This window comes from Equus quagga, chromosome 4 (assembly GCF_021613505.1).
Source record: "Equus quagga isolate Etosha38 chromosome 4, UCLA_HA_Equagga_1.0, whole genome shotgun sequence".
NCBI lineage: Eukaryota > Metazoa > Chordata > Mammalia > Perissodactyla > Equidae > Equus > Equus quagga.
The window spans coordinates 16,219,637-16,247,530 of NC_060270.1; the positions used below are offsets into that span (position 1 = coordinate 16,219,637).

Here is a 27,894-nt window from a genome sequence, read left to right on the forward strand (position 1 = left end):
CAGGTGCCCGATAGGAGCAAATATAAATTTTCTCTGAGGGCATGCACCTTACTTTCCAGCCTCAAAGAATATCCTACAGATATAATTCCAATTAGCTCAAAATTAAAAATCACAAAATAAACGAGGAAATAAGATATGGGAAGAAATCCAGAAAAACATCAAGCAGCAGAACGAGAACTTTAAAAATTTCAGATATTAGAAGTGTTGGATACAAAATATAAAATAAAAGAAGTATTGAAAGTATAAGAAATTACTAAGAATATTAAAAAGAAAAACCAATTAGAACGTGTATAAGTGAAAAATATAACCACTGGCATTTAGAAGTTTCAGTTAGATAGGTGAAAAGAGAGTTAATGAACTTGAAGATATGAAGTGATTACTCTAAAAGCATGGAGGAATAAAGACATGGATGGAAGGTTAAGTTAAGAGAAAGGGAAGATAAAGTGAGAAGGTACAATATACATCTAACTGGAATCACAGAAAGTAATAACAGATATAATGTGGGAGATGCATATCCGAAGTTTCAATGAATGGAAAATTTCCAAAATTGATGACATACAGGAATCCTCACATTCAGAAATCCTTATGAGTACTAAGCATGATAAATTAGAAAACCATACCTAGACATAACACCGAAATTACAGAACAAAGATAAACAGATCTTGAAAGAAGCTAGAGAGAAAAGAAAAATAACCTTTAAAAGACTGATAGGAGCCGGCCCCATGGCTGAGTGGTTAAGTTGGCATGCTCTGCTTTGGCAGCCCAGGGTTTCACCAGTTTGGATCCTGGGTGCAGACCTAGCACCGCTCATCAAGCCATGCTAAGTTGGCGTCCCTCGTAGCAGAAGTAGAAGGACCTTCAACTAGAATATACAACTATGTACTGGGGGGCGTTGGGGAGAAAGCAAAAAAAGAATGATAATTAGCTGATAGCTGACTTCTCAACAGCATCAATGGAAATGAGAGATACATGTTCAAAGTCTTTCACTGAACAATAGTTAACAAGCCAAATGTGGGATCTAAAGAATGACATCTCCAAATGGCCTACATTTTATTAGCCTTAAGAAAATGCCTTTTCACCCATAACTGGAATGAATTACCTCACAAACTTGGAATTGAAATATGGACATTTTTTCCAATTAGCCACCTGTTCACATGTCCCACATGCCTCATTTCAGGAAGTTCAGCATCTTCCAAGAGTTCTTATGCCCCTTAAATTAAATTGTCTAACAACATTGGGCACTAACTGCAAAGTGGGTCAGTCCTCTTCTAACGCCAAATGTAGAAGGAAATGGAATTTGGTCAGTTTATACCACCCAGTACAGTTACTTTTTCTCTGCCGTATGTATTGCAGTTGAATTTTGCCTTGAAAAATTCCATGGATACTTGGCTATTACAAGGACATTTTGATGAGTTCAGATCACTGCATAATCACAGTGAGACCCCACTTGGGGACTCTTAAATTACAACTTTCTTGAGTGACAATCATAAGCTCCCAGGGAGCAGTAGGTCAGAGTCCACTTCAGGAACTGACCTCAAATGGGCAGAATTTACTTATATCATGACCCAGCTGCCAACTTCTCTTGCTAAAGGAGAACAAAACTCACAAAATCAGTTTCTTGTGCAGCAAATCTACTGGGGGAAACTACTATAACTGAAATATCCAAGCAGGGTTTTACCTGTGGGTTACAGGTTTGCTCGTGTGAAAATCCCACTCCTTGTTTATTTCTAACTAGAGAAAATATTTCTGATGGTATATGATCCCAATGAAATGATGTTAACAAATATTCACACATATCGTAAACAGAGGCAAATCCTAAGATATAATCAGTGGGGAGCAAACTTGTTTTCCTTACTGGAGAAAAGATCTGATTGCTTGGTATGAATATCATGTTGGAAAAATGCAGCTACACTTCTCATTCTTCAGAACCCTAACATACACTGTGAAGTCTGAAAGTAAACCCAGTATAAGCAAACCACATTCATTCAGCAGCAAACATTTAGAAGTCAGCTGTAGCCAGCAAATGTGTGTGTGTGTTTATGTGTGTGTACACACAACACATCGACATTAACAGCAAAATACTTTTCTCGTGATCAACTCTGAGAAGATAAAAACCTGACACCTAAAATCTAATCACTTGCAAAAGGGCATTTGTCAGTTACAGGATTTTAAAGGAAATGAAAGTTCACTGAAGAGTGTCTATGCTGAACTCATCTTTCACAGGTATTATTCTATGTTCATGCTGACTCATTTTTAAACTACCTTATCATTTATTAAGTGTGGCCTACTAGCTCTGAAGCCTTGATTTCAGTTTTTCTTTTTTAAGGTATAGTAACACCAGGGCTTTAAAAATCCTATAAAATTCATGCTTTATAAGAAATGATAGGAGTCACTTGTATTCCATGATGCTATTTTAATTAAAATATCTGAAACATTTATTGCGAAAATAATATATGCTCTTTATTTAAAAAACATGCAAACAACACTGAAGTATATAAAGTAAAAACTGAAAGTTCCCTAAAACCCTTGACCATCCCATTCCCCTTAGAGAACCACTGTTAACAGTGTTAGGGTCATTCGTCCAGAGCTGGATTTATTTCCTGCAACTTGCTCTTTTGCCTAACACTATATCTGAAGCTATTTGAACATTAGCACATAACACAAACATTATTGTTTCACAGTATTTCATAGAACAGATGTACCGAAACTTGTTTCCTTATGGATGGACATTTAGGTTGTTTTCAATGTTTCACATATAAAAACAAAATTACAGTGAGTATTTTTTGTACACATGTCTCTGCACATTTGTGAGACTATTTCTCTAGGCTGGATTTCTAGAAATTGAATTAATAGGTCAAAGGATCTACATGGTTTATATTGTAATACATTGTATTGATTTTTGAAAATTTTAATTTTCTTCCCAAGTTTTCCATCAGTCTAACTTGGCTGTATTTTATTTAGTTTATTTTAGCTTTAGTTCAATCTCTGGAAAACTGCTGACATGGTTTGGAGAAGCCCCTTTACAGAGGACTAAAGAAGCTGAGAACTGCAGAGGAAAGAATTAGGGCTCACCTGGGAAAGCCACGCAGCCACGCCATCATCCCCACACCCCAGAGAAAATGAATCAAAACAAACAAGGATCTCGAAGTCAAGAAGAAAATGACACTGCTGGATGTTCAGAACCACATGAAGAAAGAAACTGAAAAACATTAAAGCCTTAAATGGTCTTACATGACGCAGCAAAATGTGCCACATTCATATGTGGATCCTTATCTCCTTAAATATAAAATAATTTTATGTGGCAGTATTTTTAATATTCTAATTTCTTACAAGTTTCAAGTATTTCATGACTTAAGCCTGCATATCTCTCACAAAGATTTATGCTCCTCAAGACTACAGACAATTTGGAACAAAGAGTGCTGTCAACAAAATCTTTACAGAGCTGCCCTCAACTGCACAGCTCTCCCATCACTAGACAGAAGTGAATATTTATATAAAGGACAAATTAAGGGGCAAGCCCCATTTACCTTTCAAATATCCTCAAAATAAAGAGCTGAATTCAAATTTTCAGAGGCTTGGCTTTCAGAGAAGTCTGGAAGAAGCTGTGCAAACAATTCTTTTTCTTTTCTCTTTGACAGCATCATCCTCCTCATTCTTTTAAAAATACTTCTGAGACAGCTTGGCGCTATAACTTATGGAGACAGCTGTAGCAGAAGTTTCTGCCAAGTGCACAATAACTCAGAGGTCTCTCTCCTGGATGAATTCTCAGATGCCAGGTAAGATATTTCCCATGGCCAAAAGTGGTTATATTCAAAAGGTCTTTCCCCAGCATAAGTTCTATGATGTTGGCTGAAGCAGGCCCGTCTGCAAAAGGTCTTTCCACACAGCTTACACTCTTAGTGAGTTTCTCTCCAGCATGAATTCTTTGATGGTAAAGTGAGGGATGAGCAGCAGCTTAAAGCTGTCCTATAGTGACAGGATTCAGAGTGCCTCTCTCCAGTGTGACTCAAGTGTCAAGGGAAAGAAAAGTTGTCACAAAAGGCTTTCCCACATTATTTGCACTGAAAGGTTTTTCCTCTAGTGTGGATCTTCTTATGCTTAACAAAAGCGGATCGGTAGGCAAAGGCCTTTCCACATTCCCTGCACTCATAGGGCTTCTCTCCAGTGTGCCTCCTTGTGTGTCGAGTGAGGGAATAGCTGTAGTAAAAACCTTTCCCACATTCTTTACACTCATAGGGCTTTCCTGCACTGTGGGTCATCCCATGTCGGAAAAAAACAGAGTGGTAGGTGAAGGTCTTTCCACATTCGCTGCACTTGTAGGGCTTCTCTCCCGTGTGAATCCTCATGTGTCGAGTTAAGGAAGACTTGTAGTGAAAAGCTTTTCCACATTCTTTGCACTCAATGGGTTTTTCTCCGGTGTGGGTCAGACTATGCTGGACAAAAACAGAGTGGGAGTTGAAGGTCCTTCCACACTCTCTGCACTCATGGGGCTTCTTGCCAGTGTGGATCCGCTGGTGGTACGTGAGGTGTGACCTGCGGCTGAAGAGCTTCCCACACACCACACACTTATAGGGCTTCTCCCCAGTGTGAATCCTCATGTGCCGGCCCAAGTCTACCTTTTCCCGAAAGGCTTTCCCACACTCCTGGCATTCATAAGGCTTCACCCCAGTGTGAATCCGCTGATGTCGAACAAGTACATAATTCTTGTGAAACACTTTCCCGCATTCTTCGCATTTGTAGAGGGTCTTCCCTGCATGAACCAACGCGTCTTTACTCGGTCCCTGTGAATCACATTCATGGAGCGCATTTCCTCCAGAGTCTTGCTTCTGTAAAACCCTTGAGCGCAGACTATCATCTGTTCCCAACCCATCACATTCAAGACTCATATTTGGAAGGAAGGTCTCCTCGTGGGAGACGGTAACTGGCCTCAAGTGCCCTTCCTGCATTTCCAACAATACTTCCTGATCTCTGGCTTGCTCCAAGCTGGAGTACCTTCTGGCTCCCTGAGTCAGTCTTATCCAGAGCAAGGCTCCCTAAGACAAAGCGGGCTGGTCTCGGGTTTTACTTGTCACCTGGACAGATGATTCGGCAAAGGCCTCTCTTCCCTCTTACCCGTGCATCAGCTGTTACATCAACTCTGGGTTGGGAACCGCAAGCTCCAGTGAGACCTGGAGTTTGCAAGTCTCCAGTGTCACTTTCCGGAACAGGGTCCTCTGGGCCTGGTCCAGCTGCCCCAACTCCTTCCAAGCGAGGGTCACGGCGACGTCCAACACTGCAGCCTGAGACGCGGCTGCAACCAAGCAGACAAAATGTCCACGTGGCACCAGCTTCCGCCTGCGCAGAGGGCACCTCCGCCTACAGATACCAGAAAACACCGCACTCAGGCGCTGCCGCCAGTAGACTACAAGTCCCAGAGGCCGCAGTTTCACTTTTTTGTATCCGGCAATTGAATTTTCAGTTACTATGGAAGTTCACCTGTGTGGCTGGTTGGACGTTCACTCTGGTTGTGTCAGAGAGAACCTCCAAACATGCAGTCGAACATGCACGTGAACATGCATGCCAGGAATTTGGCCACGCAGAGTGTGGGGAGCAAAAGAGCCATACTAACCGCTTTATTTTACCCGCTGACGCTCATCAAACTGTCCCCGGGGCTGGATGCTAAAGTCAATCTAGTCCAATTACCGAGTGTTGGAAAAGGCATGGAAATTCAGGATCTCTTTTGCATTGCGGATGGTTCTGTCGTTAGTAAAAACATATTGAAAAGCTTTGGCCTCACCTCCAAAGAGAAGCTTTTCCATATGCATCCTGGGGGACATGTATAAGAAAGTTCACGATAGCAAATACCTGGAGAGAGTCCAGGAAAGAGGATGGATGGGGTTCTCCACAGAATGGAGCATTATTCAGCAGCCCGAGAGCGCTCTAGCCCACTGCTAGCGGGGGAATCGGAAGCATCACAATATGTGTCAAAGAATCTTCAAAAATTAAGGGCCCAGCGGTGCCAAGTTCCTCTGGAACTGGGTAGGAGGGGAGACCATCATGTGGAGGATGGTGACAGTGGTTTGAGTAAGACCCTGATCCACTGCCCTCCCCTACCCAAGCTGGAGCTGGTTGTTAAAGTGAAGAGAGGATCTTGGAACAAGAGAATGAGAGGCAAATTTGAAGGTTCTGGCAAACAGTGGAAAGAAGAGGCTTGATGGTCATTGCCACTCTGAGTGCTGGGACCTCTATCATCTTTGCTCTTCATGGCAGCCGTTTGGAATGTTGTCTGAGAATCTGCCCAGCTCAAGAGGGGAGACCTAAAGATACTGACATTGCAGGTCTCCCAGTGAAATGGCCTGGCAGGTTGACTTTCAGCAAATATTTAAACTTAGTTTTATTTTTATGTCTTCTGTGCTGGCCAGAACCTCCATCTACAGTGTTGAAGAGGGGAGATGATAGCAGGTGCTATTTTCATTTTCCTGACGTAAAAAATTCTTCTATTATTTCATACTTGAGAATGTGTTTAGCATGGATTTTTGTGTATCACCTGCTTGATCACTTTCATAATATATAATAATATTAGGGTCAGAGAAATGAAAGGCCAGGCAAACACATCACCTGGGAAAATGTGATAGAGTTTTCTCACCCAAAGGATTTGGTGGAAGTCAGTACAGTCAGGATACAAAGCAGAGAGCTCAGTTGTGTTTTCCAGAGAGCAGGACTCTCCCCAGGATAGGAGGCAGTACTGGATGGCCATGACTTAGGCAGCTATACATGAGCTGGTTTGAATAGGCACAGGGCTGTCTTGCCTGGGACATGTGCCCCCATAAGTCTCAGGATGCTACATATTTGAGACAAAGTTCTGTCCAGCAGTGGTTCTCTGAGTGTGGTCCTTAGGTTCAGTTGTGTCCACTTCTAAGAGTTCAAGAAAGGCTGACCACTAAATACTGGCATTATAACCATGATAATATGGGCAATTACAAAATGAGTTGGCTTGGCTTCTTGGAAAAGTCTAATTTTTTTCTTTAGCAAATTTACCTTTCAATATATGATTTTAGTGTTATATAACAGTTTTCAAAATGATTAATGCTTTCAATCATTTGAGCCATGAGTAGCAATGCTTGTAAGTGACCTGAAGATCTCAGCAGGAGGTTGTTATAAATTAGGTCACATCAACAGCTATACTATATTGAGTCTGCTATCTGGGAGTTCTCAGGGGGACTTCTCACAAGGGCTCCTGTGTCAGCCTGGGCCACTGCAGGTGACTTCACACTTGTGAGTATAGACTGTCACCTGCAATTTTCAGTCCTTGGACACACCCATGGGCAGTGTCCACCATCATTCCTCTGCCTCCCTTTAGCACTATAGACCAAGCATGAACACAGACTTTTTCTCTGATATCAGACCAGGATGTGAGTTTATTGAGACTTCACTGAAGGCTGGGGATCACAGACAGACTTCCACACAGAGAATAACTTATAACTGGCTGCTAGTTATGGCTGTTCTTAGGGCCCTCAGTTCCTAGTGCGTCCTCCTGGGACCTCTGTAGGACTGCCTTTCTGTTCAGAGTCCATTCTTCCCCCTTAAGGAAGAGGCCCGGTTACCTCTAACCACCAGAAACACCTTGAACATGATTCGATTCCCCAGAGACTGGCCCAAGTCAAGGCTAAGAGAGAGGTTCAGAAGAAGTTTCCTTCTCAACTCCGTCTCAGGCCCGTCTTCCCCATTTTCTGTTCCCATCTTTTACCTGTAAGGATGACTGATGGGTGTAGTACCTACTTCCTTTAGTGGAGACTCCACCCCCATTCACAGAGTATTAGCCTTACCTTATGTCTACAATAGTACATCCCTTTAGAGCAACATTTCTACAAGATAGCATCCTGACTGTTATGGGTTGAGCTGCATCTCCCCCAAAAGATGTTGAAGTCCTAACCCTCAGTAGCCATGAATGTGACTTTATTTGGAAATAGGGTTTTTGCAGATGATCAAGTTAAGTTGCACTCATTAGGGTGAGGCCTAGTCTAATATGACTATGTCCTTATAAAAACATTTCAGAAAAAAAGAGAAAGCTTCTTCCATTAAAAAGACTGATCATGATGGGAAAGAATAGTGTTTTCAACAAATGGTGCTGGGACAACTGGATCCACAAGCAAAAGAAAGAACTTGGATCCTTATCTCATACTATACATAAAAATTAACTCAAAATAGATCATAGACCCAAAGGTAAGAGCTAAAACTATAAAACTCTTAGAAGAAAGAGGAGTAAATTTCTGTGATCTTGGGTTAGGTAATGGTTTCTTAGACATGGCAGGAAAAGCATGAGCAACAACAACAAAAAATAAATTGAGTTTCATCAAAACTAAAAACATTTATGCTTCAAAGGACATCACTGATAAAATGAGAAGACAACCCACAGAATAGGAGAAAATATTTGCAAGCTATGGTTTTGACAAGTGATTTGTATCCAGAATATACAAATAACTCTTACACCTCAAAAACCAAAGACAAAAAGCCCAACTAAAATGGGCAAAGGATTTGAATGGATATTTCTCCATAAGGGATATACAAATGGCCAATAGCATATGAAAAGATGCTCAACATCATTAACTGTTAAGGAAGTGAAAATTAGTGAGATACCATGTCCTACTTACTAGAATGACTAAAATTAAAAAGACAATAACAAGTATTAATGAGGATGTGAAGAAATTGGAAACTTCATACATTGCTGGTGGGAATATAAAATGGTGCAGACATTTTGGAAAGCAGCCTGGTAGTCCCTCTAAAATTTAAACATAGAGTTACCCTAGGACCCAGCAGTTTTACTCCTACGTAGATATCCAAGAGAAATTTAAAGACATGACTGCACAAAAATCTGTACATAAATGTTCATAGCAGAATGATTCATAATAGCAAAAAGAACCCAAAAGTCCATCAACCCAAGAGTCCATCAACTGATGAGCAAATAAGCAAAATGTAGTATATCCACACAGAAAAATATTACTTAGCCACAAGGATTGAAATACTGATACATGCTATGACATGAATAAACCTTGAAAACATTATGCTATTCGAAACAAGCCAGTCACAAAAGAACACATATTGTATAGTTCTATCTATATGAATTGTTCAGAATAGGTAAATCTATAGAGACAAAGTAGGGTTAGGCATAGGAGGGAGGGATGGGGATTGACCACTAATGGGTTGAGGAATATGTTCTAAAATTAGACTGAAGGATGGTTGGACAACTCTATGAGTATACTAAAAACATTGAATTGTACACTTTAAATGGGTGAATTTTATATATGTGAGCTACATCTCAGTAAAACTTTTTTTAAACGCTCGTATTCAAATGTTCAAAGAACATTTCATTTCAGGCATATATACAATACTATAATGACCACCTGTTTATTTACAATGCAGCTTAATAAATAAAATCCTACAGATGTAATGGAAACCTCTTGTATACGCCTTCTGGATTCAATTAACTTTGTACCACTTTGGAAGTAACTAAGTTATTTACTAGATGTAAACTTGATATTTACCATTTCTTCAATGTTTTATGCTTCTGCTAGATTTGCATTTATATATTTATGAAGACATTTATATTTATTCATAAACAGTATATAATATTGATATTCACATATTACACCTGTGGGGAATCAGAATTGGTTACCCCAAAATCTATCTCTTTGCCTTGCCTTGATTATTTTTAAGAACAAAAGACTCTGAAAGAAACTTTGACCTTCCCACTAACTGCCTAAAAGAAATTTAAAATAAAGTCCTGTCCCCAGGACAGGCCATCACCATAGATAACTCTGGGTATCGATAGACTGGGAGGATCCTTGCTAAACCCACTCTTATCAAAGTTCTATTTACCAAACATTCTCTTTTCCATTTCTATGTGAATTGCCTTCTTCCCCTTTGAAGCCCCAAACCACCCGCACCCCCAACATCCTCCTTTGTCTTTAGCTGAAGATGGTGTTTAAGATGAAAATCTCTGCCAGTTTGGTGAGTTACTCAGTTTTCCTGGGTCTCTCCCATGTATACATGTTAAAAAAGCTTTGTTTCATTTTTTCCTGTTATTCTGTCTCATGTCAATTTAATTCATAGCCTGGCCAGAAGGACCTAGAGTGGGTGGAGGAAATGTTTTCCTCCCCTATACCCCTTTTATTTTTAACTTTTCCAAATTCTAGTCTGTTCAGTTTGAAATAACACCTTGTACAGAACATCTGCAGTGTAATCCAGGCTGCATTTCCACAAGTCTGTGGGCATCTCCTCCAGAAGCCCTGAGAGAGGTGAAGCTCATTCTGCCTGTAGCACTTTGAAGAGTCTATATTTGTCCTTGGAAAGGACACGTTTGTCCAGACATGGTCTGCTGAGGTAGAACTTGGTCTGCTATGCAGACAAAGTTCCACAGGCTCACACAGGAAATTTAGCTCCTTGGAACCACAGCTGCCCTGTCATCTCCACTTCTCTGTGTTCTCATCATCTTCTAGGAGATGTTTCCATATGGTTAACTTTCCACTGGTGAGCTCTGTGTTTTCCCTCTTCCAGAAAATGTATGTTTTGCTTTCTAGATCTGTTCTGTTGCCAGTTAGCAGAAACAGAATAGTCTCATCATTTTGTCTTAGGATCTGGTCCCTGAGTCCAGCTATAGCAGCAAAGGGTCCCAGTCTCATCACTGAGTAGAGTGGGTCACTGAAGGTCCTGAGCATGGCAGGGTGCCCTTGGACTTCTTTCCCAATCCAGTGCTAGGTCCTTCATGGCCTCATCTGTGCTGATAAGCCTAGAGTCATCTCCAAATTTATCCTATACAAACATTCAGGTCAGAGAGATGCTCCTGATACCAGCTCAACACAAGAGTGACATAAGGGAAGCCATATTGTAGAAAGGAAACTACATCATAACTTTAAATGACTGCTAACTAGCCCACACATGCTCTATAGATTTTTCGGCCCCTCCCAGCTGCTTTAAGATGATAACTTTCTTCTTTTGAGTCCCTTAGGAATGTGATGACCCCCAGGCAGAGAGCCTATGCTGATAGCCAAAATCAATGACCACTGAAAGATCAGGGTATAGGGCAGCTGCTTTATCCTCTGATGCATATCCAGTAAAACAAAGGACTATCAGGAACAGTGACCAGAGGTCTGTCCCACCCAGAGAGCAGCCACCTCTCCCACCTGGAGACCGGGCCAGTATATAACTGCCCTGTAGTCTTTGTTCTGTGAGATGGTTCTTTCAGACATGAGTCAGCCATCTTCCCTCCTGCAGCAAGCCGTCATAAAGTCATTTCTCTCCTACCACCTTGCCTCCTGACTATTGGGATGTGTTGCAGCGGGCAGAAGAGCCCACTTGGGTGGTAGGACTCCCTCACAGTGTTGTATCCATCTACCAAGACTCTGTGTAAAGCACACAGGAGGAGAAAGAAGAGGATGTATGGGCATATCCAGGCCTGTGTTGTGGAGCCGCACCCTCCTCTCCCCTTCTCACTGGGGCTGGTTGAGGGGGGGAGCAGAGGGGTCAGGAAGAGGTCTGGGAAATGGAAGAAAACTAGTGGCACCAGCCTTGCTCAGATACTCTGCTCCTGCAGCAGCCAACCCTGCATCCAATTGTCTGGTGGGGCGACCACTCCCACCCTCAGTCACATCCCATGGATATCTTTGAAGCAGTTAAGTCCCACTTCTCCCACCATCGTCAGCCTATGATGCTGGCCCTTGAAATTCTTCTATTAGGAGATGGTAGAAGAGAAGCCAAAAAAAGCGTATGGACCCGAGGCTCTTAGCAACAGGGTCCCAGGACATGCAGGCAGGAAAACAAAAATCAAAATAGTGACTTCGAAAGAGACTGACATGGGTGATATATTTCAATGCTGGCACATTTTCTTCCTTCAGAAGAAAAAAAAAATGGAAGTCTGATAGAAGGAAAAGGTCTTAGACTCTTTTTAGGGGTAGGTGAGTTAAAACAGCTATAAGCACTGGGAAGCTTTCGATTGCTCCCCTCCTCCATCCCAGGCACCTAGGGGAGGAGCCCAAGACTGGGTTTAAAGCAAATGTCAACAAAGAAGTAACAGCGAAACCCCACAGGCACTTCCGTAGGTCATCACCCAGATTCTAGAGTCACGTTAACTCAGTTTCCTTCCTCCTCCTGTGGGACAGGCCTCTTGAAGAGCTCATCTTTTCCAGACTCTCCTGGGCCTGGCTGCTTCACCTTTTTGCCTGTGCCTTACCCCTGCCTGGAATGGTTTTATTCCTTCTCTGAATGTCCAAGGTCTAACCAAAACGCCCTCTCTTCTGAAAATGTGGATTCTTCATGTTAGGAACAAACTCTCTTATGTATTTCCCTATTCTGTTATCCTTTATCTCATATCATCTCTTTTCACCTACTACCTGGTGATAAGGCTAATTAACCGTGTGCATGGCCTGACTGTCCCCAGACCATAAGCTCACCAGAGCAGAATTCCTATTGAATTCATCTTTATATCTCCCTCAGTAAGAAACACTGTGCCTTGCATGTGGTCCATGAGAGAATATATATCTTGTTTAATTTCATTCCTTTCGTAACTTAGAAAAAGGTGTTTTATACCCTTTTGACTGACTAAGAGAAGTATGGCCCACAGATGAGAATGACCTGCCCACATAGAATTCTTTCACCATCTCTTACTGCTTCAAACAGTATAAAGCCTAACAAACAACAAACAAAAAAACCAAAACACAAAGCTCAGTAAAGCGTATCCGCTGGTTATCTGCTTGGGGAGCCAACTTCTCTCGTGTGGGACAGCTCTGTTTCCGCCTCAGGAGGGAGCAATCCACCTCAACACACAATCAGATCCTTACTCCTGACACTGTGTTAGGACCAGCTCCTCCTCTTTTGCTGCTTGTGGGAGTTGCCTTTGGGCCCTGGAGCTGCTGTAATGAGCTCAACATCTGCCTCTCGGATGCCCAGTGGGTTCTGAAGCGCCTCCCCATGGTGGTTTCTGTAGGGAAGGATGACTTTCCGTTTTTCTCAGAAAATATTCTTTCTGACTGGAGGTTTCCCATGTGCTTCTTGTCTGTTCTACTTGTCTACCATTTGCTGACAGGCTGTCTGGCTCCTCAATTATTCATATATATGTAAATAATTATTTATTGCCATGTTTTCCATTACCAGGCCACAGCAAATCTTTCAGAGGTTGTTGTGAGATGTTAAAGTCTCACTCTGCAATGTCCTGATAAAAACATTCAAGGATAGGAAAGAGAGAGAAAGCTTCATTGTTTCTTGGTCCAGGAGGGCTTGGTAACTCAAAGTGGGGAGGCCTAGGTTTGAGAAAGGACTGACTTGTTGAATAATCTTGGGAAATTGACTTTACCCTTCAGTTTCTTCACCTGGAAAATGAGGGATTAGATCAGATTATCCAGCTCTAGGAATTTCTCCCTTACCACTTTTAGGCTATCTCAGTCTACAGTGAGATTATAGGATATAGGTCATATAGATCCAAGTGTGAAAAACGAGTAAATCTCAGGGTAGGAAGGGAATATTAAAGAGAAAATCCTGTCAGAAACAGAGTTCGTGAATTCATAGAACTATAATTACATATATAACTCCACTTTGGGATTTAAAGGGCAAATACCAGATGAACCACTGTGTGTCATTTTAATTTATCTCTGGGTTGTCTTCCTCAGAACTCTCAAAAATCCTTTGCCAAAAAGTTTAGTCCAATCTTGGCAGTCTTTGAGTGTCTGGATAGGGGTGATCATGCCATCTCTAAGAACTCATTAACTAACTCCTTCCATTCCTACCCTTCCCAGCAAGATGCTCTAGCTTCAGGACAAGGGCTAAGGTAAGGAAGGAGAGATCCTGAATATAGTCCATACTAAAGTCTAAGTAGGGGATCTCCCAAACCATGCCCTCCCATTCTGGGCTGTCCTGGCCCTTGCCTATAGCTTCTTCTTGCTTTCTTGTCTAATTAAAGGCTGCTCCATACCATTGCCCAAAGTTGCCAAGTTGAAGACTCTTCTATTAGTGGCTGAGCAGATGTGGCTGCTACTATCTGAGAACTTCAACTGTCCTTCTGAAGGTTTTTCGGCCTCCCTTCCACAAGGGGAGGGAGAATGTCTTAGAACTTTTTTGACCTTCGGTAGAGATAGGACTGATTACCATGGTGCTGTTGTCTGGAATTAGCCTTATACAAGACATCCTGATTTATCCCAGCCCACTCTCTGTCCCCAGACTCTTCATAAGACAGTGCTCAGTTGTATATGTTTTTATTGTGCTCCACAGGTTGAAACTCTTTCCTAGGAGTTGATAGAGGATAACTCTTCATCATTCCAACATTTAGAGTAGATCCCAGAATCCCAGAGCAGGCCTTCCCTGGGCAACCCCTTCTTCAATATTCTCTGTAATAGAGGAATATAATTCCTTCAAAATACCCAACTGATCTGCTCCCTACATATTTCTCAAGCAGCCTCTTTTATTCTTTCATTAAAGCTTAATTGATGGACTTTGATTCTGGCCGAGATAGAATAGCTCCATTTCTCACTAGTCTTCTCTCTTATAACTAAAAAACCTCAGACATAACATGACAAACACAGAAAGACTCTGAAAGGTGGAAGGAAAAAGGTGTACTGCCTGGAGCCGCAGGACTTGAGATACGACACCATGGGGAGTTCCCTGGTTTCTTTTGCCTCCAGTATATCCCAAACCACAGGATGCTAGAGAAGCCTTCAACCTGAAACCCCCGAGAGGCAAAGACAAAAAAAAAAATGCAAAAAAATCCAAGAGAAGTCATCGTTCTCTAGTCAAAAGTCTAGGAAAAGAGCAGCTTAGTAGAACAGCAAATCTTTTTGATAATACCTGGCTTACTCCAGCCAAATACCAAAGGAAAAACAGCCACCCATTTGTGGTGACAGATGTATAAAGCACAAGAGTGAATGAAGAGAGACAAGACTGAAGACCCAGGCACGGCCTACATGGGCAGGGGACTTTGAGTGCCAGAAGAAGCACCTTTGTTAAAAGTCTTTGGATTCTATTCTGTAGAGTGAGGGCAACTATGGACATGATTTCAGGAAATAACAACAGGTTCAGATTTGAGTTTTTGGTAGATCACTCCAAAAGGTAAGGGGAGGCAATTGCAGTATTCCAACTGAGAGATGATGAAAGCTTCCATTTGGGCAGGGACGTTGGAGATGTGGAGGTGGGGAAAGATTCTAAAAATTTAAGGGCTTGATAATTGGATGTTGGGGGTGGTGGCGCAGAAGAAACAGGCTGTCAAGAATGACTTCAAGATTTCTAAGTTGGATGACTGTGTAGATGAGATGCCACCAAGTGAGACAGAGAGCACAAAGGAGTGAGTATGTTTGGGGGTGGAAAAGTTGAGTTCAGCTTTGAACATGATGAGTTGGGTGTGCCTGTGGGTCACCCAGGTAGAGATTCCCTCACATCATCAGTTGTACAGGTCTGAAGGGAACTGTCTGGATGGAACAAGTCGATTAGTACCCAATCAGCATGTCACTCCTAGTCCTATGCAAATGAGTCTGGGTGATGGTCGTGACTCACCTACAATTTTCCCCTGGAGCACAGAGTTATTTTGTTCAAACAGGGCCTTTCAGACGTTTTTTTCCCCCATGTTATTACACATCTAAGAAAGAGCCCAGGATTTTTTTTTTAAGACCTGGGCAGCCAGCATCTACCTAGTACATATAATTAGATTAAATTGAACTCTCAGGGAGTTCCTGTTTTAACCTGGCCCTTTGAACAGAGAGAGGTAAGGATTTTTTTTAGACCATCCAAATGGGAGCAACCCCAACCCCTCAAAAATACACCTCTAATATCTGGCAGGAGAGGGAAAGAATGAGTCATGGCTGCAACACCAGACATCTTAAATGAGAGCTGGAAAGGACACTAGTTTTAGTTTTAGTTGAGCAGAGGGAAGAAGGGAACTTTTGCCTATGAAAGAAAAATGGTAACACTCAGACTGTGCTCACTTCCCAGCCTTCTTGCCCTCCCCACTGGGATGGCCAGAAACAACCTTGACAGTGTGCCTTTCTCTGAAGACCCAGACAACCTGAAATCTGCTTGGATGACCAGGCCTCTCTGCAGAGGCAGCCAGCAGCATCCAGATCTACAGATGTGCAGACGTCAAGTTAGCCGCTCAGGATTTCTGTTTCCAAACCTTGTCGAAACTCCTTTGTGTGCAAGAGCAGGGAAAGTATGATTCATACTCTCAACCCTTGATAATAAAGCCGGTCACTGGGAAAGGATACAACCTCAGGCCCCACAGTCCCACAGAGGTGATGGTGAAATTTAATTAATTTATCATTAATGCTGTCCCTTAATCCAGAAAAGAGATAAGGTGGTTGGTTATGAATTTAAGAGATGTGTCACGATAAGGGAGAATAGAGTGGGGAGGTTTTAAAATTAAGTTGGTTATTAATTTATTAAGCCCCAAAAGTTTGTTAAGCTCTACAATGGGTGCATTAGGGAATATGAAGAGGCATAAGACACTGTCCCAACATTTAAAAGGTTTACAGTGTGGTGGCGGAGAGATAAGTACGTAACTGGAGGTTAAGTCTGGAAGTTGCTGTTAAAATCATTCCACACCCTTTGAATATCACAAAGGAGATAGTCAAAGACGTGAGATAGAATATTTGTGTCTGTGTAGTGAAGCTATTCATTTTAAGTCATTTAGAAAATTTGGTTCCTACAACAGCCCTTTGAGGTTAATGAGCAGGTGGTGTAACTCGCAATTAACAGATGAAGAAACTTAGTTCAGAAAACTCCTGGTGCATGAAGTTACCAGACTTAAAAGTGGCCGGGTCTGTGCAGGCACTCACACCCCTCCGGCCAGGCCTCCTGGAAGCTGTGTGCTGGTAAGACGCAAAGAAATACCACTGGGCCACCAGAGACCCTGCCCGCCCAGGGGATGGAAAAGGGGAGCCAAGCAAGGGAAGGAGCACAGCGGAGACTTTTCTCTTCTGAGCTGAGATTCCCAGGCCTCCTCTGTAGACACGGAAGGGGGCTGATTAATTTAATAATTCAAATCTCACTCCCAAATGCCCCTGTCTCTAGAACATTCTCCCCTAGAGATTTCTTGAAGCAGCCTCCCCACTCCCCCCACCCCCACCTCGAAGGGTGGTTCACATGGACTCAATGCCAGTAAAACAGGCCTGTCCCAGGATACCCTGGAACCCTCCTCCATGGAAAAGGGAAGAGCACCCCCTTTCTTAGTGATACGATTTGTCACAAGGCAGTTTTAAAGTAGGGAATGACTAGATCTTTCAGTTTTTATTAATGCCCTGTCTCACCAGGATCCAGGATCCAGTATCCAGACTGTTTAAGAGATGGGAACTAGGATGGATCCAAGTGACTATTACCAGTCAGGATCTGACAGGAGTGGAGATTCTGAGAACTGAGGCTTTTTTTCCTAAGTCGGACTGTCAGTGCCTCATGTGGTCGTCTCTTAGGGACATTTATCTCCTGGGCTTTCTAGTCTCTCTAGCAAATAGAATTCTGGAAGGCCTGCCTCATCTGGGTCAGACATACCCAAATTCCAATTTTTTCAATAAAAAGATCCAGCCGAGATGGGAGCAGGGCAAACAACATGCAAGATACAAAATGGGAGTTCTTGGGGCCGGCCTGGTGGCGCAGCAAAGTTCGCACGTTCCATTTCAGCGGCCCGGGGTTTGCCGGTTCAGATCCAGGGTGCGGACGGGGCACCAACTGGCAAGCCAGGCTGTGGCAGGTGTCCCACATGTAAAGTGGAGGAAGATGGGCATGGATGTTAGCTCAGGGCCAGTCTTCCTCAGCAGAAAGAGGAGGATTGGCAGCAGATGTTAGCTCAGGGCTAATCATCCCCCCCCCCCCCAAAAAAAAGAGCTCTGAGGTGCGGGAGTGAGTGGTCTAAGCCCAGTAAAACAGCTCCAAAAGGAAACAGAAGGGATCACAAATTATATCCCAGACACGATGGAGAGATGGGGTAGTGATGGAGACTGTGGAAGTCAGGACTCCCTGTGACCAGGCACGGCAGCCATGCTGGTAAAGAAGAAACCACAACGCCAAAGTTGGAGTGTTTGGGTCACTAGAAAAGAACGTGAAGGATTAACGAACTCAGATGGCAGGTGAGGCCTAAAAGGAACCGTTTGGTTCTTATAAACCTGAGCCACCTGCACCAGCCCTTAAGAAGCAGAGAGGAACCCAGAGGGTTGAGAATAACTGTGGTGTTTATTGAGCTCTTCTCATCTGAGTCAAGATGACAGAGAGGTAGGAAACTTTGTGGATGATATGGCTGAACTGTAAACAGCTTGCATCAATTTAAAAAAGGGACAAAAATTCTTTGAAACTCCTTCCATTGAGCGGTGGGGCCCGTGTCCCCTCCGCTCAAATCAGGGCAGGTTTGTGACTGCTTTGACCAACAGAGCATGGCAGAGGTGGTGCTATGTGACTTCTGAGGCTAGGTAACAAAAGGTCATGGCTGGGGCTGGCCTGATAGTGTAGTGGTTAAGTTTGCACACTCTGCTTTGATGGCCCAGGGTTTGCAGGTTCAGATCCTGGGCACAGACCTATGTACTACTCGTCAAGCCATGCTGCGGTGGCATCCCACATACAAAGTATAAGACTGGCACAGGTGTCAGCTCAGGGACAATATTCCTCACAAACACACACAAAAATAGTAAAAAAACAACAAAATAAAGGTCATGCCTGATTCTCTTGAGGTGCTGGCCTTCATGTAAAATATCTGATTACCCCAAGACGGCCAGGATGGAGATGCCATATGAAGGCTCTCTGCTCAACAGGCATAGCTGAGCTCAGTCTTCCAGCCATTCTCACCAAACTACCAGACAGGTGATTGAAGCCATTTTGGACCCCCTAGACCATTCTATCTGCCAACTGAGTTCCGCTGAGTGACATCAGGGAATGTACAAGAGCAAAAATCTCACTGTTATGGCCTGCATCCTATCCCCTGCCCCCTCCAAATTCATTTGTTGAAATCCTAAACGCCAGGACCTCAGAATGTGACTGTCTTTGGAGATAGGGCCTTTAAAGAGGTGATTAGGGTAAAATGAGGTTATATGGCTGGGCCCTAATCCAATCTGACTAGTGTCCTTATAAGAAGAGGAGATTAGGACACAGACCACACAGAAGGAAGACCACGTGAAGACATCGAGAAGATGGCCATCTACGAGCCAAGGAGAGACGCCTGTTAAAACAAAAATTTCCATGGACAATTTACTTATCTAGTGGGCTTTTATTCAATGATTCATGAATTGGGGAGCATCTCATCTAGTGGTGAGAAAGGAGCTCCAAAGAGTTGTACAAAGCAAGAGGGTTTTTAAAGACCGAAGTGAGCAGGAACAAGGGCGTTATACTGGGCATTTGCTGATTAGCTAAAGCAAGGTTACTTTTTCATATGGAGCAAAGGGAAGGCCTGGAGCCGGGTCGGGTAACTTGTGCTGAGCTGGCAAGTGCTGACTAATTGACCTAGCCCTTCCTTTTCTAGGAGAGCTGAGCACAGAAACTTAGTTAAGCTTTGGTTTGAAGATGTGGGACTAGCATGAGCGACTCCATCTTCGGCCTAATCTGGTTGCTTTAACAGGACTCAGAGGAAACCAAACCTGCCTGGCAACACCTTGGTCTTAGACTTCTAGCCTCCAGGACTGTGAGAAAACTAATTTCTGTGGTTTAGACCACCCCGTCTGGGGTACTTTGCTATGGCAGTCCTGGGAAACTAATATGCTCACCCGGCTAAGAATTTGTCAGCTACAGAAATGTGAGAGAGAATAAAACAGCTGCTGTTCTAAGTCCCTGAGTTTTTGGGTAGCTTGTTCCACAGCAGTGGGAACAGGAACAAGCTCTGACTTCTGAAGTTCCTCTTCCTCTAGGGATGTCCGGTTCTCTGTCCGCATCGTCAGTTTAGGATGGACCACAGTGAGCGACCTCGAAGAACTGATAGCACACGAGAGAGAGGTTGGGCGGAAGGCCAGAGCCCAGACTTAGGACTTTTATGGCACTTGAGAACTAGAAACTTTTAAACTGAGGTTTAAAAATATTTTCTCATTAGTCTGAGAAAGATGGAAAAAACTGTGCATGCAAAGCAGCTTTCTATAGCTATTTTATGGCTATGTCGTTTGGTCAGATGGGATTCCTTGGCAGAGAGAATTAAGTACCAGGCTGTGGGCTGAGGGCCCCATCTGACCTAGATTCTGAGTTTTTAGAAGAGTGATTATAGCTCTGGAGGCAGGGGTCAGGTCTCATGGCCTCCACCAGGAAGCACTTGTCTTAGCCGTGGGGGATATTACATTACAGCTAATTACAGGCTGTCTGTGAAGATTTTCTAATTACTTCACTTACATTGGTCTTGCTTTCCTAAGGAGGCTGTCAGCTTTTGGAAAGCATCTTGAGGACAGGGGCACACTTTTCTGGGTTTTCTACCCCATGCAGCACCCACTTCGGTACCAGCCACCCAGAGGACACCGGATAGTAGAAGTAGGCAGTAGAATGTAAGTCCCTGTGAGCATAGGCTCTGGGTCAGCCTGGTTGGTCTCAAATCCAAATTTCACTTCTTACTAGCTATGTGACCTTGAGCAAATTGTCTAACTTCTCCAAACCTGTTTCCTCATGTGCAAAATGAGGATACTGATAGGACGTACCTCATAAAGCAGTTGGAACTGTGGCTGGCACCAGGTAAACGCTCCATTCGCGTTAGTCAATACTCACTTTAGTAAATATTTTTTACTTTCATTTGCCTCTGAAAGTTTGAGAGCTCCTACCTACTCGCTACTATCAGGTTAGGGGTTTGCATGTGGGGAGAGGAGCAGGGAGGCAGAGGCTGTTGCGGTTAAGGAGCCTGGGTTTTCGAGAGATCTAAATCCCAGCTTCCTTTTGTGTAGGCTGGGTGAATTTGCATAAGCCCATGTCTTTGACATAGGGCCGTGTGACGAGGACTTTCAAGGCACGGCTGTCACTGCTTCTCTCTCCCACCACTCTTACCCCCAAGTGGAAAAGACCCAGGTGACCATCTGGCTTCCATATCAGACCTGGAGCCCCCCACCAAAGCCAGAAGGACTGAAAAGCTGCCCTGGCCATAGCAGGGGCTTTGAGAAATTAAAAGGGAGCAAGTTAATTAGAAAATGCTTAATTAAGAAAACGGTTCCCTAGAAGAGAGAGAAATAACTGAAAAAAACACCTTAATCAGGAAGTTTTAGGAACAAAAATCCAGTCGCAGAGTTGGTTTGTGCAGGCTTGTTGGAGACGATTGTGCGCTCCCCAAACTTCATGTTCAAGAACATCATGTTGGTAGCTTGTGTCGGGCGTCAGAATTGGCCACCCTAAAATGTGCCTCTTTGGCATGAGGATTATTTTGGGATGGTTACTTTTAAAAACTGCAGACAGGGGAGAAGCTCTGAAAAGTAAAAATTCACCCGTTGTAAAAGATATTTACATTTGTAAGGAAAATCTCCATCTGTAAATGTATCTCCCTCTGTACCAGGAAGAAGGGCAGATGACCTTATCTCTAGAAACTCTTATCAATGCAGAAAGCAGGACTTAAATCTGCATAATAACCTTACTCTTCTTTACTGTGCTTTTTTCATAATCTCCCATAACTGACTCCCCCTTACCCCCAACATCCTCCTTTGTCTTTAGCTGAAGATGGTATTTCAGATGAGAACTTCCGCCATTTTGGAGAGTTGCTCAGTTTTCCTGGGTCTCTCCCATGTATACATGTTATAAAGCTTTGTTTGATTTTCTCCTGTTATTCTGTCCATGTGAATGTAATTTGTAGCCCAGCCAGAAGGACCCAAAGGATAGAGGATTTGTCTTCCTCCCCTACACTTGAAATCATCCCAGTGGGAGTTTTTATACCACTGACATTGACAGAGGCTACAAACATGGGCCTTTTTGTCTAGGAGATCTGTTGTTGATCATTTACTATTACACAACTGCAAAAATCTAACTTGTGCTCCTAGTCAGAGGGCCCACATGTCTCTGGGTCTAGAAACTTGCAGGGGAAGCACAACCCTTGCTATGTCTCAGTTCCTTCAAAGCTGATGTCTCCAACATAATTTGCACAAAATGAGTCACTGTGGTGCATAAGGAAGATCCTACACTTGTTATTTAAATATTTTTTCCTAATCTCTAATTTTTTTCTATTCTTAGTTTTTGTTTTATAATGTATAAAATGTATTACTACAGCCCTATATCCACATACTTCATATAAATATACACATTTCGGAGGTCACTGCTCAAATTTTTTCTAACTGATGGTGTATGAAATTAAAAGGAAAAAATGTGGAGACCATTGCTTTAGGGTAAAAGAAAAGAGAATTAGTCTAAGAAATTCAGACAGGATGATTCAGAAGTAGTGAATGTGTGTGTGTGTGTGTGTGGTGACTTTAGAAGTTAGAGGTGAAGAGAAAAGTTGGAAGAGGTGGCCTCGTTGCTGTTTTAGGGGGATATGTTAATTAATATGCAAGAAGGAAGGTGGGCCACTGTGGTGATCCAGGCGTGAAAAAGGCTGCTTTCCTTGATCTGGAAGGAGAGTCCTTGCAGACGTACTTCACAACTGCCCTGTCACCTTGAGCGCTTGTCACAGTGTAGACTGCTGCCCCACCCTCAGAGATCTGGATTCAGTAGGTCTGGGATGGGGCCTGGGAATTTGTATCTTTTCCAAGTTTTCAAGCAATGTGATGCTATTGGTCCAGGCCCACACTTTGAAAAACAGTGATTTAAAGAAGAGTTTGAAAATAAAAAGAATATTGCTGATGACAGCCTGTGAGGCCCAGAGGGCAGAATGGGAGTTTGGAGTCGGGGGAGGCAGGAAGAGTGGGGAAGTGGGTCAGATTAGAGCCTTAAAGGAAGGGAATCCAGGTGATAAGCACTGACCTAGGAGGCTTGGACTTCTGGTGCTGGGTAACATAAGCAGGAAGATAAGCCACACTAGGCATAGCCTCGTTGGCGGTGGTCTTTACTGCAGATTGTAATGGTGAGGCGGGAGGCAGTTTGGGGTAGGGCAAGGTCTTACTGAGAGCCGAATGGAGCTCTGGAGGCCACACCTCAATTCTGCCCCCTCTTTTCTCCCTGGTAGAATTCTACATGCTCTTGGCTCTTCATACCTCGGATCATGTCTCACCTCTCTTTTTGAAGTCTTTTCTCACTGCGGAAAGGTGTCTTCAATTCTGTAAGGCAAAGAGAACATGTGTCTGTTTTGAGCCAGGACCATTGTGGGGCCACAGTCTGACGCTTCCAGTGGCTCTCCAGTCACTACTTTCATTGGAGCATCCAGCCTTTATGTTTGCCACTTGACCCTTTTGACCACAGGAGCAGGCTGTGCGCATCAACCCTGTGACACTAGGCGGGGACTTCAGAATCCACGGCCCCTCTTCTATTGCGACTTTGTTCATACCTTCCGTTGAGCCACCACACCATCTGCATCCATAATATGTTTTGTTTTTCATAATATGTTTGTAAACATTCCGTAAAAGCATGCTTGAGTGTCCCATCATATTTCTGAGGTGTCACCTGGGAGCACAGGAATCTGGGTATGTGGATTAACACCATCATCGTGCTTCTGTCCAGGCATTGGTTGTATGCCATCAGTTGTTACTGCTTCCGAATCTGCCCTTATGTTATTTAGATATATCTCCTTGCTAAGCTTAGACATCCTTGCTTCATCCGCATAGCTACCTCTTTCTCCTTTTCCCGGATACGAATGACCATCCTGTAAATCCACCTTTGCTCGTCTGAACCAGTCATTCACATTTTTAGCCTATTTTATATTTTACATCATTTTTGTTTGAGTATAAAACTTCCTAACTAGGGGCTGGCCCTGTGGCCGAGTGATTAAGTTTGTGCACTCTGCTTCTGTGGTCTGGCGTTTGCCAGTTTGGATCCTGCCACACTGCTCATCAAGCCATGCTGTGGCAGCATCCTACATGGAAGAACTAGAAGGACTTACAGCTAGGATATACAACTATGTGCTGGAGGTTTGGAGAGGAAAAAAAACAGAGGAAGATTGGGAACAGATGTTAACTCAGGGCCAATCTTCCTCACCAAAACCCCCCCCCCCCAAAACAAAAACACAACCCAAACTTCCTAATTAGATTGTGAAGGCCTTGAGCAAACTCTTCTTCTTCATATCAACCATAACGCCTAGCACGGCAGTTTTGCAAAGTAAGTGCTCAATATTTGTTGATTGATTGATGTGAAAAAATGTGTTAGGGCTGTGAGTTTTGTTATGACAGAGAATCAGGCAGCCTTAGTTCAGACGAGGAGCTGCCTATCCAATATGAGGAATTTGGCTAAATACTGAAAAGCTCCTTTAATTATTATGACATTTTAAATTAATTATATATTTCCAACTGTATTTTTCAGTTGTACGCATAATTATTATTATGCTGAACAGTATTTATACTTAAATGTTTAGTAGTTCATGTAAGCGACTGAAATTAGTAATGTTTTACAGCCAAACCAAATTCATTTTTAATTGTTCACTTCTCCCAGCCTTACTGTTGGCAATTCCTCAGATGCAATGTGTGCTTGAATTCTAATCACCCAGTATCATGCTCAGATGGGTTAAAAGGCAGAGCCCGGAGTTCAATCCCGCAGCAGAGAGGGGACCCCGTGTAAGGGGTCTTCCCCTGGGCTCTTTGTCCTTGTGCTCCCCATCCTGCCTGTGTATCCTGCCTGCAGCCCTCTTTCTCCCAGCTGCACTGGAACCTTTCCTTTCATTTAATTTTGACTGTTTACTATGAATTTTGAATTTACAGAGAAGTAGAAAGAAAATGAATACCCATATTCCCGTCACCTAAATTTAACCATCAACATTTTGCCACCTTTTCTTCATTACTTTTTAAGGATTTAAAAATTATAGACATGATGACATTTCACACTTAAAAACTTCAGTAGAAATCTGTAAAAATTTTTCCTATAAAACCACAAATCCTTATCATGCTGTATTGGTTTGGTAGGGCTGCATGGCAAAATGCCACAGACCGGGTGGTTTAAACAAGAGGAATTTATTTTCTCACCGTTCTGGAGGCTGGAAGTCCAAGATGAGGGTGTCAGCAGGGTTGGTCACTTCTGAGGCCTCTCTCCTGGGCTTCTGGATGGCCACCTCTCACTGTGTCCTCACGTGGTTGTCCCTCTGTCTATGTGTATCTCTCTGTGCACAAATCTCCTCTTCTTGTAAGTACACTAATCATATTGGGTTAGGGCGCACCCTGAAGACCTCATTTGAACTTCATCACCTCTTTAACGACCTTATCTCCAAGTACAGGTGCATTCTGAGTTCCTGAGGATCAGGACTTCGACATATGAATCTGGGGCCCCTGGCAGGGGAGGGACACAATTCAGGACATAACACACACTAATCAAAACTATCAAAGGTTTATTAATATAATTTAATGCTTAATCTGTATTTGATTTCTAGCAATTGTCCCCAAAATGTCTTTGTCCAAACCAAGGATCAATTGAGGACCATGAATTGCATTTGGCTACGTCTCCTAAATTTATTTTAAATCTACAGTGCCGTCCCTTCCCTCTTCTTTCCCATGACCTTGCCTTGTTGGAGCAATTGCTTCACATTTGGCAGTTTTCTCTGCTTTGTAGTGGGGTAATTTAACTTGTTTACCTATCTTCTGTCCTGGGTTTCCTATAAACTAGAAGTTAGGTCTCAAGGCCTGATTAGATTCAGCTTAAACATTTTAGGCAAGAATATTTCCTAGATGATACTGTACACTTCCTATGGGGTTCCATGAGAAGGCATACTGCGTCTGGTGGTTCAAATTTAAGTAATGTCTAGATTAGTCACTGGGGTAAAGTGGGGACAGCTTGATTGCTCCCTTGAGCAGTTTCATTTCCTCCCATGTGACCAGCAAGCGATCTGTGGGGGCTTTAGGACGTTGGGACATCTGCTTTGCCATCACATGTCACTTAATGGTTTTCGTTTCCTTGCATGATCCTTAGCTAAATCAACTATTTCATTAGGGTTTACAAGATTTATTCTATATTTATTAGCTGGAATTATTCTGTAAAGAAGGGTTTTCCCTCATCAACTGGGGCTATTTAGCTATCCTTAAATACAGTTCCAAATGGAAAGACAGGATAAATACTTTTAACTTTACCAATTTTCAGAACGAAGAGTTGCTGTAATAGCAACCTCCAATAGTGGCAAAGGAGATTTATTTTGTTTGGCATTTTCTGTTTTTGGAGTGTCACCTGTAGATTCATGGCTTTTAACGTATTCTTATAGCAATTTTTCTTTTTTACACTGTAATTGGCCCAACTTGGGCCAGTTGTGGCCCCTGCCTTGGTCTGGTCTTTTGACATGACCGCATTAATCTTTGAGATGCCTCAGTTCCTGGGAGAATGAGATGTCCCACACTTGCCTTGTACATTCCTTGCCCCAAACCTGGAGTCAGCCACTTCTCTCAGAAGTCCTGGTTCCTCAAATGCTGAGTGGTTTTAGAAACCATAAACTGATTCTAGGGACCCTCGTTACTATTGGAATATTCTTGTTGTTTTTTTCTCTTTCAAGGAGCCAAGCATGACGATATATACATTCTTTAAATTCATGGCTAGGTATTGATAGCTCAAATTCAAATTTAACTTTACATGGTTTTACTTAATTATTTTAGTTTATACTTCTATTTTCTCTTATGCTGAAAAGCTTGGTTTCCAACAACATTAATGTAATTTGAAATTAATTTCTGATTAATTCTTACAGTGTTTCTTATTACAAATACAGGCAAATTTGTACTCATGTTCTTGTTCCTTTTGCCCTTTTCCGCAGAGGTTGCACACTACACACACTCTTTGGCGCTTTGCTTTTCAATGTAACAGTGTCTTCTGGAAATCACTCCATAGCCACACGTTGAGCTCGCCCTCATGCTTTTTGTGGTTGCCTACTTCTCCATCATGCGGAGGTACCATAGTTCATTCAGTAAGGGACTGGGTGTCGTGGTTTATTCAAGCAGGCCCCTAGTGATGGACATTTGAGTTGTTTCACTTTTTTTGCTAGTACGTATAAGGCCTCAACGAATAACTTTGCGCATATGTCATTTCATATTTGTGCAGTTATGGCCTTAAAATAGATTTCTAGGAGTGGGATTCCGGGTAAACACAGCTGTGATCTTGATAGATATTGACAAATTCTCCTCCAAAAGAGTTGTATCATTTTGTATTCCCAACAACAATATATGACAGGACTTGTTTCTCCACAGCCTCACCAACAGAGTATACTGTTAAAATTTTGATTTTTGCCAATTTGCTGGGGGAGAATGGTATCCCAGTGTGGTCTTAATACATCTCTCTCTCTGTATGACGGGGATTGGGGAACTTTCCATATGTTTAAGGAACATTTGTATTTCCTTTTTTATTCGGCTCATGTGTTTTGACCTGTTCGCTGTTGTTGGTCTTTTTCTTCTCGATTTCTATGAACTCTTTATGGTAAGGAGATGATGAATCATTTGGTTGCGAAATAAGTCTCGAGTATTCTTTCTGCATTTGTCATTTGTCTTTTGACCTTTATGATTATTTTAAATGCAAAAGCCTTTTAAAAAAGTCTTTGTGTAGTCAGCTTCCTCACCAAATTATATTTATTGAGTCTAGATTTTGAGGCACAGTTAAAAAGGTTTTCTCCATTTCCAGGTTTTGAAGGAACTCATCCATGTTTTCTTTTCATATTTATACAGTTTCTTTTTTTTGGCGGCGCGGGGGGGAGATTAACCCTGAGCTAACATTTGCTGCCAATCCTCCTCTTTTTGCTGAGGAAGACTGGCCCTGAGCTAACATCTGTGCCATCTTCCTCTGCTTTATATGTGGGACTCCTGTCATAGCATGGTTTGCCAAGCAGTGCCATGTCCGCACTGGGGATCCAAACCAGTGAACCCCGGGTGCACAAAGTGGAATGTGCACACTTAACCGCTGCGCCACTGGGCCGGCCCC

The 27,894-nt window shown here is 42.8% G+C and overlaps 1 protein-coding gene across 1 annotated transcript; it reads right to left on the reverse strand.

The window, feature by feature from the left end:
- Positions 1-4,052: 4,052 nt before the first annotated feature.
- On the reverse strand, positions 4,053-4,946 carry ZNF80 (zinc finger protein 80). The gene has a single exon (XM_046658801.1). It carries the CDS (start codon positions 4,944-4,946, stop codon positions 4,053-4,055), a length of 894 nt encoding a protein of 297 aa, XP_046514757.1.
- Between the last annotated feature and the right edge of the window lie 22,948 nt (positions 4,947-27,894).

Coding starts and splice junctions, on each gene's coding strand:
- ZNF80 (XM_046658801.1), bottom strand. CDS start 4,946: ATGCAGGAAGGGCACTTGAGGCCAGTTACCGTCTCCCACGAGGAGACC.